This window comes from Erpetoichthys calabaricus, chromosome 3 (genome assembly GCF_900747795.2).
Source record: "Erpetoichthys calabaricus chromosome 3, fErpCal1.3, whole genome shotgun sequence".
Lineage (NCBI taxonomy): Eukaryota > Metazoa > Chordata > Cladistia > Polypteriformes > Polypteridae > Erpetoichthys > Erpetoichthys calabaricus.
The window spans coordinates 219,357,295-219,371,911 of record NC_041396.2 but is presented as its reverse complement, the minus strand read 5'-3'; the positions used below and the strand labels follow the sequence as shown (position 1 = coordinate 219,371,911).

The window sequence follows — 14,617 nt, the reverse complement described above, 5'->3', positions numbered from 1 at the left end:
ATAGAAAACTAAAAAGAATAAAATTAATAAATACAATAAATAAATAAAATATAAATAAATTAATAATAAAATAATTAGGCATTAAAATGGCACAAAAAGTGCTCAAACAGCAGGTACACCTAACATCCACTTTGGTCCAGTTCGTGTTTACGTAGACTAGAGCTTATTCAAACTCACACCTATACACACCTCCTTCACTCACACTTAGGCACCCCACATTTCACCTACCACACTTGACTTGGGTTGAAATTAACATGAGAAGATGGAGGAAAGCCCACACAGATGCAAGGAAAACGCCTAAACCTCCTGCAGTCAGCAACCAGGTTGGAATGAGAATCCATTCTCTTAGAGCTGTGAGGCAGCAGCACAAACCACAGTGTCAACATGGAACCCAGGTGGAAATACGTCAAATTGAAAGATTTACACATAATTGGTAAACGTGGAGTACTTGCGTATGGCTATACCATACCCTGTATCTTGTGTATCATTGGCATCTGAATGAGGAAAATCTGTATATTGTGTGGTTTTTCAGTAAACTAAGATCCCATTTTAAAAAGCCATGACATAAATTATTTACTTTACTTTTCAACAAATTATCCCTCACTGTTACAATAACAGATGTTTCCACTAAGTAAATAGGGAAGCCAAAAGGCAGGAAAGAAGTGTAAACTATACACTGGACTACCATGACTAAAAACAGAACACAAAGATTCTTGCTCTTGTTGAGGTTTTTTGAAAGATTATTCGCTTTCACCAATATGCATTAAGTTACAGAATGCTCCATGACAAGATTACGGCTGCCCCTTTGTGTGTATCTGTAGTTAATTTACAAGTCTGTGGTTGGAGCCCTATTCAGGGCTGGTTTCCTGTTGGGATAGGCACTAGCACCTCCCCCCCCCCCCCCCCCCCCCCCAAATACTATATAATGGATTAAGAGCACTGAGGAATGATACAGTATATTATATCTATCCTCTAACTAGTCTTACACCTTTTAAATATGTTTTGTCATTGTGATTTTGTATAATTTTTTCCAAGATTTAAATGTCTACAAAGTTAAGTCTTATTGCTGCACAGTGCCTTTTAGTTTAAAAAATGAATTTAATTTGTCTCAGTTTAATGTCCTTGTCATTTAACTGGTGGAAGCTTACAGAAGTCTTTTGCATGAATTATATCTGCATTTTTAAAGATGAGCAGTCATTAATTTACTTTATCTGTCTTGTGGTATGTAGATGAGATCAGAATCAGTAGCTGCACATACCTTACTTAAGCATTTTATGTTTGGGTTATAAAGTGCTTAATATGCAAGTGTAATATTGATTGTGATTTAAAATATACAGATTACACCACCAGTAGTGGTATATTAAGATACTGCCAGATTTGCTGTTTGCAATTCAAATTCAAACAAGAAATAATGATATAAAAAACGTTTTATTATACATTTTATCTTACCCATGTCTGTAATTTGTAACCTTACCCAGTGACCATGAACTCAGCTTCACGTTTCCACTGAGAGCAAGAGGCTGAGATTGGATGTGAACTTAATTCAAAGCATATTCCATACAATGCAGTACAGTGGAGCACAGACTGGCAAAGTGACTTGTTTATATGTGCAGGCTAAGGCTTAGTCCACAATAACACAAGTAAATTTGAAAAGGCCAGGCCACGAGAGATTCACAAAAAAGGTAAGAGGCTGAGTGAGAGAACGCTCAGTCAACAGAAAGCACAACACCTGCAGTGTTTAGAGCTATTCCTGCACTCCTATTCTCCTATTGCTCACCACGTAAAAGGAGATGCTTCTGTGGGCATTTGTAATCCAGATGTCAAAGGTTTGTGGCTGTTCACTGGCAGTTAACACAGTCCAAATGTTGGGCCTGAAATGGATTGTGGCGTGTCCAAAATACAAAGCTTAAAAGAATCAAAACTTCTAGTTTAGCCAAGGATAAGCATGAAATGAGCAATTCATACTTGAAAACCCACCAATGTTTCTGAATTAAAGCATTTTGTCACAGAAGAGTCATTTTAAAAAGGTCTCCCCACAACAGGAATTTAGTCAAGCTAAGTAAACTGCTGAGGGCTACACTGTGAGCTGCAGGTGGGAATTGAATTGGCAACCTTAAAAGTCCAATGTCTTAACCACAGCACCACACTGGGTATGTCTCTTTATGCAGACAGCTGCGATTATATAGTACAGGTGAATAAAATGTTAAATTGTAGAGCACATATACTGAGAGCATTAGAACAATTGTGACAATGACAGACCATTCATCCCAACAAGTTTGCCAATCCCATTCACATAATTCCTCCAAAGTATAATAGAGTGGAGATTTAAGGTCCCTAAAATCAAACTTTCTATCACACTACTTCGTATTTTATTCCATGTTTCTATGATTCTCTCCTGTGACCCTGCACAGGATTAAGTGGCTTTAGATAATGGTATGGTATGGTTTCTGTGGTCCCTTGTGTGAAGAAAAACTCTGGAAGACTTCTGGAAAATAAATTCTGGAGTAACAACATGGAGTCACTTTTCAAATTCCCTTCATAATTTTAAACACTTCAGCCTTGTCCCCTCTTAACCTGTGTTTGCTTGCAATGAAAAGGTTCAAATATTTCAGTCTTTCCAGGAGGTTGTATGCAGTAGCCACATAATGCAATTTGGAGGCCTCATCTGAAATATTGTGTGCAGTTTTGGCATCTGCCATTCAAGATGGACATCATAGCACTAGACAAAGCCATTCTTCCTTGTTGTAGCCTGCATATCCAGTTCACAGTCACAGGACGCTCAACTACATTGTGCTCAAGGCATAAATCAACCATGGGCCACTTGACAACAGAGTATATTCACACACAGACACTCCAGACAAAATTAGTTGTCAGTTAGGCTAACATGTACATCTTTGTCATGTGGAAGGAAAAGCAGAGTAACCCAAGAAAGTCCATGTGGACAAGGAGCGAATTCTCAGTCTTCACAGAACTTCCTAGGGTTCAAGGCCAGGACTCTGTAGCTTTGAGCAGTAAGGACAAATCAAAGGAGTTGCATATTTCTTTGTGGAAGTAGACATTAAGAAATGACATCACAGAAGTGTATTAAATTAAGAAGTAATGTTATTTGTGGTTACATTACAAATAACACAAAAGCACAGATCGAACCTGGTTATTGATTTTCCCTGCCTTCAGACATTATTCATTTTATATTGCCGTCTTCATGATGAATCTATAACAGCAATTTATATGTATTCACATTATACTTTCTTACAATGGCACTGTACACATTTAGAGCACAGGCAGGTGAAATTTTCTCAGGGACATTAAAAAAGTCAAGGGTGAAAACTGAACCAACAGACCAACATTTTCCAGCCTCTTAGCAATTAGGGCATGCTTACATTGTTGACTGAATTGTACATATGTCATTTCAATGAAAACATTATCTATATATATAATTCACTAAGCAGCCGACCAGGGTATGCAAGACAACCATGGGATACGCACGACATAGCCACGCCCGCCAACTCACAGAGCCCCGCCCACCACCTCTAAGACCATGGGATACGACGACAACTCACAGAGCCACGCCCACCAACTCTAAGACCATGGAATGAGAACGCCTGCCCGCCCGCCTGTCTGACTGTCACCAGCATTCACCGCAATGTACTAGAGTGTAAAACTATCGCAGCTGCTAACTCACAAACTGTCCTTATTCCCCGGCCCCCGTCCACCCTTGCTCTCTAGGCATTCACACTGCCTGCTCATGTGCCCGGACGCAACAACTCACCGAACACCGCCTCAGTCGCTTTCGTCTCTGCTACAATCCACATGCACCTCTGAGCCATGTTGATTTCCGCACGTGTTCAGTCTCTCCCTGTGCACTCCCTGTGCAGCGAGCAAGCGAGCCAGAGAGAGAGAGAGCGACACATACAGGTGCGCGCGCGAGAGAGTGATACACACACACAGGCGCGCGAGGGAGACACACACACACACACACACAGGCAGCGCGAGAGAGAGGGGGATGGATGCATACGGCAGAGAAGGCAGTTAAAGAATGCACCGGGCTTGATTTTGTTTTCACTTCTGTTTACAGCGATTGGTTCGTAGTGTGCATTGTTGTGATGTTACTTTTCTTGGTGGTTTATTAAATTACGGATTTTTCAAATGTTAATTTTTCTCCTTGTGCTTAAAACTCATTAAAAAAGTGCTTTTACCGAGCGGTTCGTAGTGCTATAGCGGGAACTCTTGCAGTGTTAAGTTTTCTCTGTTGTTCAAGGTTTTCTCAGTGTTATTCAATGTTTTTACATTTAGTTTACTATTACGCTGTGCATTCTATGGTAATATCTTCTATCTATATACTGTATATAATTCACTAAGGCGGCCGACCATGGCAGGTAAGACGCAAGACAGAGCCAGTTTTCAGTCACAGACAATTGTATGTTGCTCTCTCCAGAGTTCCATCTTTTCATTCACTCACAGTCGTATCCTCAAACCCACCCCATTTGGACAACTGTGTTTTTCAGGAAGTGTTCACACATCTTATATATAATTCACCAGTCCACTCACTCACTCACTCACTCACTCACTCACTCACTCACTCACTCGCTCACTCGCTCACTCACTCACTCACTCACGTCTGTCCGAAGCTTTCTGTGCAGCTGTCCGAATAACCTATCGAGACTGACATCGCGGCAGGCGGCGGATTTACGGCTGCAAAAATTCAAAGAGAAAGGCGACTTCGATTAAAGCTATACAGGCCTGAAAGGCGATTTCGACTACAGCTCCAGGCCTAATTATGCATTCATTCAATACACCTATATCAGGTTTGTGGTGCTTATACTTACTACTATTGCACTCATGCCCGTTTCATCTTACGTTGTCGAAACGGGCTCTTTGTCTAGTCAATAAATAATTATGCGGTGTATGCTACGCCACGGGTTGGCTAGTTAAGAAGTATTCTGCTCGCAAAATTCTTTTATTCACTTATTTTTGAAAAAACTGGGCACAGGTATTTTAAGTTACTACCCAAGGAAGACTTTCATTCTCATAGTACTGTTTTTTTTCTCAAATTATGCTACAGTGTATTGTAGACTCAAATTAAAATTCTTTACATGCATGTATTTTTAGCCACTTGCATTGTTTCTTCAAACTGGATATTGATAGAAAACAATAAAAATGTGGTTGAGTTCATATTTTATTGCTTTACAAGTGCCATCTACCACAAAGTCAGAAAGCAAAAAATATTAAAAAAAAAAACTAAAATATGAGTGAGGAGGACTGTTTTAATTGTTCTTAGTTTGAATTATGTAGTTGAATACAAAGTATACAAAACATTATAGATGCTTGCATATATGACATTCAGCATTACATCTTAATCAGGTCACATACTTGAAAACCACAGGAGGTTGGTACTGTCCTAATTATTAGGTGTGCTAACTTTAGGTGAAGTATTATCTTTTAGATAGCAGGAGACCTTGCATCTTGCTTCAGTGATGATTAGCCTCTAGCTAAACCATAAAGATGACTCACATGAGTATTCTCTTCAGCAAGAACATAATACAGTCTTCCATTCTTTGTGGAATCCTTCTGTTTTTATCTTAACTTAAGGCAGGTGAAACTGTCATATTTTGCCAGCCCAAGATATTATACAAAATTATGCATTGGAATCGTATTACATAAAAAAAATCCGTAGCATATAAATATTTTCATTGAATGAATGTCTATATTTTGCTTTAAACAAATGAGTCCTGGAGGATAAAAAGATGCAATGTCTTAGGTTGCTGTTAAGGACTGTTAAATCTTCATCAGAGTTTTGAAACAGAACATGAGTATAATGTTTTAATTAAGCAACGTTATTTTGTTAACAATCAGTCTTAAATGACTTAAATCAATAATTATCTTAAATGCTATACTTAACAATTCAATAAACTATAATATTGCCCTTCATTACATCCAAAAACAATTAAAATTTTGCTTTATAAAGAATTCTTAAAAATCTTAATACTAATTTCAGTATTCAAAAAACACTAGATAAATACTTAAAACCAATTTACTCAATAAGCTAAATGCAAAAATGAGCTCAATATGCTATATTTATAAGTGACAATACAGTATGTGGTATATGTTGTGTGGTGTGGTGGGCAAAACATTTGTGGAACTATAGATGACTGTAGTTTAAAATGGTGATGATGTCCTTAACATTTGTAGCGTGTTGAATTATAGCAGGCTGTTTTGTCATAGAGGGTGAAGCGTGCATAAATACTGTAGACAGAGAAGAATAATATATTTTTATATATATATATATATATATATATATATATATATATATATATATATATATATATATATATATATATATATATATAGTGTATATACTAGCCATCCCCCACAGCTTCGCCCTAGTATTAGTGAAACAGGACAGTGAGGACGCCCTCTCCCAGCTCTCTACTATTGACGTCACTCTTCTCCCTCCCCTCGGCCCGCAGCCTCTGTCTCGGATTACCGTGAACATATCGCTCCTGCAAGCAACTATGATATTTAGTGTGATGAGAAAGTCGCAAAATCAACGGAATGTTCAAGCAAATTATAGAAAAAAGCCCGATCTAAATCCGTTAAGTAGTTCTCTCCTGAAAAGCGGACAGACATACAAACGGGAAATTTTTAAAACCATTTCTTAGCGAGCACCTATGGGCCAAGGGTAACCTACATTCCAAATTTCAAGTCCTAAGTCCTCATGGTTCGGGAGAGTTCGTGATGAGTGAGTCAGTGGTATTTGGCTTTTATATATATAGATATATATATATGATAAGAATAACTACAGTACAGTAATCCCTCCTCCATCGCGGGGGTTGCGTTCCAGAACCCCCCGCGAAAGGTGAAAATCTGCGAAGTAGAAACCATATGTTCATATGGTTATTTTTATATATTTTAAGCCCTTATAAACTCTCCCACACTATTATAAACATTTCCCGCACAATTAAACAGAATAAACCCTTTGTATTCTCTTAGATATTAGGTAAGATTCGTTGAAATTATGTATGTAAACACAATTTATATACAGTAAAACCTAAATATTATTTTAAAGATATCGAGCATCTCCGATATCACATATGTTACAGCCATTGCGACAGACAGGCCACCAGCAATAAATACGTACAATGCAAGAAAAATTGTATACAGTAAAATGTGTGTACAGTGACACTAAACTATGTACATGTAATAAGTACTGTACATAGATAATTAATTATGATTACTCACCAACAATGACACGACGACTTGTCCGATAACGATGAGTTTAATTTTACTGCACAACAAAGGATAGCGTTACAGCTCTTCTAAAGGAGCCTCTTCAGGCGACTGTGTAGCACCGCAGTTGTTCTTCTTCCATCAGTCTTCAATCCAAATCCCTAAAGCAGATTCCATCCAGACTACTGCCTTATCACGTCCACTTGCAACTCGTTTTGCACCCTGGTTAAAGGACACTGTGGCCGTAGATCTTATATGCTTTTCCTCCTTTTTAAATAAAAAGAATCGTGGACTCATTGATGCCGTAATGGTGTCCTGCAGCGGTGTAGCTGTTCCCTTCCTTCAACATATCCAAAACTTTTACCTTTTCTGCAATCATTTGCATCTTCTGTTGGCGCTTGGACACGGCCCCTGAAGCAGTAGCAGGAGCACATTAATGCTGAATGATTGAGATGAGACTTCCTGGTTAATGCAGCACTCCGTCGCTGAGCCAATCAGCACACAGGAACTTAACTGTGTGCTCTGATTAGGTAGCTTCTCAGCCATCCGCCAATAGCATCTCTTGTATGAAATCAACTGGGCAAACCAACTGAGGAAGCATGTACCAGAAGTAAAGCGACCCATTGTCCACAGAAACCTGCGAAGCAGAGAAAAATCCGCGTTATATATTTTGATATGCTTACATATAAAATCCGCGATAGAGTGAAGCCGCGAAAGTCAAAGCGCGATATAGCGAGGGATTACTGTATATTCATTTGAATACAGATAGATTTGTAAGTCACTATAGTTTTGAACAGAATGTAACACTAGGCATGCCATCAACCATCAGCCCCACTAAATGTTTCAGATTTAGTGCCAAGTTTTGTGTTTTGCTTTCTTCCTTTTGTTTTGTAGCCTGATCTTATTTTATTTCATTATGTCTTGTTTTGTTTTTCATTATAGAGCTATAATGGAACATAAGGAACTATTAAAAGTACCATGGGACTGGCAGATAGGTAAGTTGATGATTTTTCTTGTTTCAGTCCAACCTTTCCAGTTGGTGGGTTGTGTAAAAGGAAATTACGAGAATTTATTACGTCACAGATTTGTTTAGTACTTTTAATCCCACTTTGCACTACTGCTTAGACTTCCATTTCTTCAGAGTTACAGAAAGAGCCCAGCACAAAATAAATGCTTCTGCAAATGAATGTGTCAGCAAGAGAAATTGCTCTACTCTACTTTTCATGGGTGTCTCAGGATCAGGAGAATTTCATAGGAAGTAATTTTATTGGTTCAGAGAAAAGGGAATCCCCTAGGTAAAGGCAGACATTACCAAGTAAAAGAGCTTGTCTTATCACTTGCTTTATATATAAAGTTACTTTCAAAATAGCTATGAATGTTGTGTTTGGGTGTGGGGTCATTTATTCATGTAAATATAACACATTTTGAATACATTTGTTTTCTGGTGCTATGTAATATATGACAGCCCAAACACTTCATCTTTCTACAGAACTTTTAACTGTTGTAGGATTTAAGAAAGAAATGTTAACCATGTAAAGGGCTTGTATACCACCTGGTAACCCTTTTAATGACGAGTCTTGAAAAACTGGCCAAACAAAATAAACATCCAGGTATAAAAATAGCAAACAACTGATTATAATAAAGAACATCTGAGGGTTTGTTCTGTCCCCCCAAAGAGCTGGTCCTCAAATGAACGCCCACTTCTGGTGGCTTCAAGTTTATTACATTTCCGACTTGGAGAGGGTGAGTCTTTGTGGCAGAAGAGGAAGCTGAGTCACTTGATATTGAACTGCAGATGGAATGGGAGATGGAGTTGGTGGAAGTGTCAGGGTGGTATTCCTTACATTATCAGAGTCCTGAAGATGTCCCCTAAGTGCAGGTCTTGTGTTAAAAGTGGAGGCATGTTTCTTAAATTTAAAGATGGGCATTACTTCTCTTTTTAAAGCTAGTGCACAAGACTTAAAAATGCTATGCTGTTTCTTCACTAAAGACATGTAACTACACGTGTGCAGTCAGGTGAGAATTGGTTTTCAAAAATATATCCTGCAGTTTACTGGCACCTTGTCATCTGTTGATCCAGTATGTGATGCACAAAAGTCTGTCGCTTTTTGCAGGAAACTCGGTGTGATTGCAAGCTATTGTGCATGTAAAGAATAATAAAGCACTTCACTAAAACTTAACAGAACATGTATTGCTCTAAGAGTGTACAAAGGCTTTATTCTAAAAAACATTTTTGGTAAACCTTTCCAAATTATTTACATCTTGCATATTTTGATGTGGGTGGCATGGTGGTGCAGTGGTAGCACTGCTGCCTCGCAGTTAGGAGACCTGGGTTCGCTTCCCGGGTCCTCTCTGCGCGGAGTTTGCTTGTTCTCCCCGTGTCTGCGTGGGTTTCCTCAAAGACATGCAGGTTAGGTGGATTGGCGATTCTAAATTGTCCCTAGTGTGTGTTTGTGTGTGTCCTGCGGTGGGTTGGCAGCCTGCCCGGGATTGGTTCCTGCCTTGTGCCCTGTGTTGGCTGGGATTGGCTCCAGCAGACCCCCGTGACCCTGTGTTTGGTTTCAGTGGGTTGGAAAATGGATGGATGGATGGATATTTTGATGTGTGCAGACGTATACACCATGCTTAGCTGGATGCTTATATGCCACATCTGAAGAGACTGTCATTTCGATGTCACTTTAATCTTGTAATCTTTTTAAAGAGCTCAATAAACTACTAGCACTTGTTGCTGCACTGCTGAGTCCAGTCCACGAGCTAAAAAGTGAGCCATTTTTCTGTATCCATCCCAAGTTATGCTCACAAAAACGAAGAAAATGTTGCACATCCTCTGGCATCACTGATGTTGGTCAAAAAATACTTTCACCAGTGTTTCAGGTTTCAGAGCTTGTTGACTATTGGAGGAATATGTGAACAATGAATTAAAGATACCAAATGGTGCAAATTCCAGGTGATTAAATTATGATGTAGGAAAAAGTCATTTAATGAAAGTGTCAGAAATTAAGTTAGACAGAATATAAAAGATACATTAACACAGAGATGGCAGGATAATGTAACAAAAAGCAAATTATAGGAGAATTTGGTGAAAGTGGCTTACAAATTAGGAACACTGACACACAAAGTGTAGCTGAGTTAATGGCATAGTCACAAATGACTGTTATGTGTTGAAATATCACAAAACAAAGTCAATTTGAGACTAGCAGCAAACTGATTACATGATAACAGGAAACAAATAGATCAAATGACCACAGGACAATTAAAAAATACGTGAAGAATAAAAAGTGAAGGGCAAGACAAGTGGAGGAGCGCAGCCATAAGAAGAACTAATGCTAAGCAAATGGAAGTGGAGAGAAAAGCTCTTCGGTCGAGATTATCAGAATAACTTTCAAAACAATGAGAAAAGAGTGTAGGAAACAAATGTCAGTAACGTTACCATTCCGTGCCAGTATTTATTCTAATGAAGGATGCTTCATTGTTACGTTCACCTTATTCACCTGACATGTTATCATGTTTGCCCATCTATTGCCTTTCTTAACCACATTTGTTCTTTTTAAGGGTCATGGGAATCGGGGAGCTAGCCGGGTGGAGGGAGCACAAATAAGGAATTACGGCATGATGTACACACTTTAACAAATACATTTATACTTTTTTACTGTACTTTTCAAATAGTACCTTGTCTTCATTTCATTATCACTTGAATCTAAATGCAACTTGTCATTGATACTGTATATCTAATTAGTACTTTGAAAATTGTTGGCAAATTTCATTTCACTGGCAAATATTGCAGGATTGAATTATTAGAAATAAATGTTATGTACATAGTTATATTATACCAAATAGCATGGTTTAATCTGCTTCCTTTGTCCACTAATACATACACTGATGTGATAGTTAACTTTAGTTATATTGTGTGGATCCTGTTCTTAGCAAGTCTCCTTAGATAAGTATTTGATAAATAATTGCATCATTCATTTAAGACAAGAATCTGCTCTGGCCTCTTAAAATTAGAACAGTGGGGTGTTTGCTGTAATTTCTAACAGCTTTACAAGCCTCCCCAGCTTCTTTTTGTCAAGGGGAATATCGGCTGAACTTCATTGACCTGTTTATGAAAGCAGCTTAATGCAGTAAGGAGGAAGGATGTGGAGATGTCAAAACGTTGAGAAGCGGATCTGTCAGAAAGCACCGTAATAACTCTCTTCTTATCTTCCCCAGGACTTTTGTATATTGGATTCAGTGCCTGTATGTTTGGGCTCTACAGTTTCATGCCAGTGGTCATCAAAAGGACCAGTGCTACAGCTGTCAACCTCTCTCTATTAACAGCAGATTTGTACAGCCTATTTTGTGGTTTATTTCTTTTCCAGTACAAGGTGAGGCTTTGTTTTATCATCATTAATCATTTATATTAAAGTGCACAAACCTCAGATATTCTCCATACTTTTTCAGTTCACATTCTTTTTCCCAAATCAGTCTTTTGGTTTAACTATGATATTCTGTACAAAAAGCCTTGGACAGTGAGCTTACAGTACTGTTAGTTAAAAGTAATAAGTGCTAAAATAACTGCACACATCATAGCAGCATTGCTGGCCTATCTCATTTCTCTGTGATTGCATCCTAATACTTTGATATGGTGTATCTGCATCAGACAAGCAGCCATCTTGAAACAGCTTTCTTTTCACTGACTCTTTCATTACATAAGCCACCGTATGCAACATCCTAAAGAAAATTGTTAAGCATTGAGTAGTTCTTGAATTGTTTCTGGGATATTTCACACCCTGTGTTGTTTTTATGCTACATATTTTAAATGTAGCTGTTCAGTGCAGTCTCTAAAAGGACCTTGAAATGACTGTAGTGTGCATGTTGACTATCTGGAGCAGCTTCAAAAGTGATATTATTTTCACTGCATCCTTGATGTTGTAACCTTTGGGTAATTGGTTATTAGCAGGTAATGTTGCTTTTTTTGATTGTCGATGTAAGCAAGCAGAAGACTAATGGGAATGTGAGCTAGTTCAAATTTGTGTTGCAGCAAATTATCTGGGAAAGTCTGAGATGTATAATAATTTGCGGTCATAAAGGCAGAAAAATAACAATTTTAACATTTTTGTTATTTGTAATTTTTGTGTGTGGGTTTCAGTGAATGCAGAAAATGTTTTAAAAGAACATTTGAGCTAAAAGATACTGTGTGAAACATTGTAACTCACTATTGTGATTGGCAGCTTTAAATCAGATTGCTTTTTCAAAAGAGTAATCTTAAACATTTTTCCTGTTAAAGCTTGTGTATTCTGCTTAAAATAGCATGGATGTTGGCATTGTCCCTAAGTCCTTAGACTGAGTCAACAACTGAGAGGAATGCACAAGTACAAATGAAATGTTGGGGAGCAAACTGGATCACCCTATTTACTGAAATAATAATTTCGAACAAAGTAGCAGATGCATGATGGCACAAAAGGTAACAAAATGCCATTTCAACCACAGGCTGCTGTGAAAAGGCTCTGAAGAGCGGTCAGGCCTCAGGATGGAGTGCCGTCTGGCAGGTTGCTCATATCTAAATGAGACACCTCCTTACGAGAGCATCCTGCTCGTGTAGTCCATGGACCAGAAGGGGCAGAGTCAGTTGCCTACATGACCAGCTTCTCTGAGCTGTTAGCAGAAAAGGAGACCAGATAGTCAGCGATTGTGCCCCCTCATGTCCTAGGGTGGCATAGTGCTCTGCCAAGCCTGGAAGATGACCCTCTAACATGCATACATAACAATTGTAAAATATACAGCATGTAGCATCTTCAGTCCCCACTACTCATACTGTGTGAACTTAAGTATGTCACATAGTTTAAGATTGTAAACTTATTTTGGATAAACACTCGTCACTCAAGAAATAAATGTAAGTTTCATTAAACCATCAAATCCATTAAATAGTAATGAGTGAGGTTATTCTATAAAGAAATTGCCCTGTTTGTCTTGTCTAATCTTTAATAAATTTGACTGGTTTACATTATAACCTAGATTGCTAAAGTGAGTTTCAAAAAATATACAGTAAGCAGCATCCATTATTAACCAAATATTAACAGCATGAGGGAAGTAATATCTTCAATGACTCCACTTTACAGATTTATAGGAAACTTATTCTGATAGCTTTGGGTGAAAGTCATTAACTAACTCTGGGTGGGATGCAAGTCTATAATAGGGTCTAGTTTAGAATTGCAAGGTAAATAAAGGTGCACATCCAATAAAAAGACTATCTGGAGAAAATGTAATTGTTATGTTCATAAAGATTTGCTCATAAAAATGTAATGATCAATTACAGCATAATTTTAAAATGAATGTAAGATTGTGCAAAAATGCTGCTCACATGAATTGCTGATATTCAAGCTAGGATCAGTAAACAAAGAAGCTATAATCATTCATCAAGTTGTAAGGCTACAGACGAAAATCAGAATCACTAGATGGTCCAAATGTTGATTCTTGGCAGGTTGGTTGATTTCTTCCTTGTGACCAACACTATCAGGATAGACTGGAGAACAGTAACCCTGAATTTGATAAAGGCGTTAACAAAAATGGATGAATGGATGTTTGAGAGATCATATTGGTAAATAATAATATTAGAAAATTATAACATTAATCAAATTTATTGTGAAAAATAAATGGATTTATGAAACCAAGAAATACTGTTTTGAGGATTTTCCATATGTGTATTTGTGCCTCTCTGATTGCTGCTTTAAGTGCGTAATTTATTAGGCTTTAGCATGTATAGCAATTATAGACAAAGATGTAGAATTCTTTGTTGCATTGCCTTTATTCACTGCTTTCTCTTCAAATCTGAAGAAAAGGTTGTTTAAAGACATCTGCAAGTGCTAATTATTATCATCAAAATTCATGCCATGTTTATATATTTACTGCACTTTCTTCTGCATCTTGTATACAGTAATTGCATGGACTGAAATAACCCCAACATTTTTAATGGGAATGACGTCCATCCATCCATCCATCCATTTTCCAACCCGCTGAATCCGAACACAGGGTCACAGGGGTCTGCTGGAGCCAATCCCAGCCAACACAGGGCACAAGGCAGGGACCAATGCCGGGCAGGGTGCCAACCCACCACAGGACACACACAAACACACCCACACACCAAGCACACACTAGGGCCAATTTAGAATCGCCAATCCACCTAACCTGCATGCCTTTGGACTGTGGGAGGAAACCGGAGTACCCGGAGGAAACCCACACAGACACGGGGAGAACATGCAAACTCCACGCAGGGAGGACCCTGCGAACCCAGGTCCCCAGGTCTCCCAACTGCGAGGCAGCAGCGCTACCCACTGCGCCACCGTGACGCCCGTATGGGAATGACAGTTTTAATTAATTTAATTTTCATACTTATCCAATGATCTATATATTT

At 38.3% G+C, this 14,617-nt stretch overlaps 1 protein-coding gene across 1 annotated transcript in view; it reads left to right on the top strand.

Moving 5' to 3' along the window:
• slc35f1 (solute carrier family 35 member F1) overlaps positions 1–14,617 on the top strand; it is a 411,129-nt gene that overhangs the window by 330,993 nt on the left and 65,519 nt on the right. The window contains exons 6-7 of the mRNA XM_028797802.2: positions 8,170–8,222; positions 11,437–11,591. Coding sequence (XP_028653635.1) covers positions 8,170–8,222; positions 11,437–11,591 — 208 coding nt within the window. The remainder of the gene's footprint in view (positions 1–8,169; positions 8,223–11,436; positions 11,592–14,617) is intronic.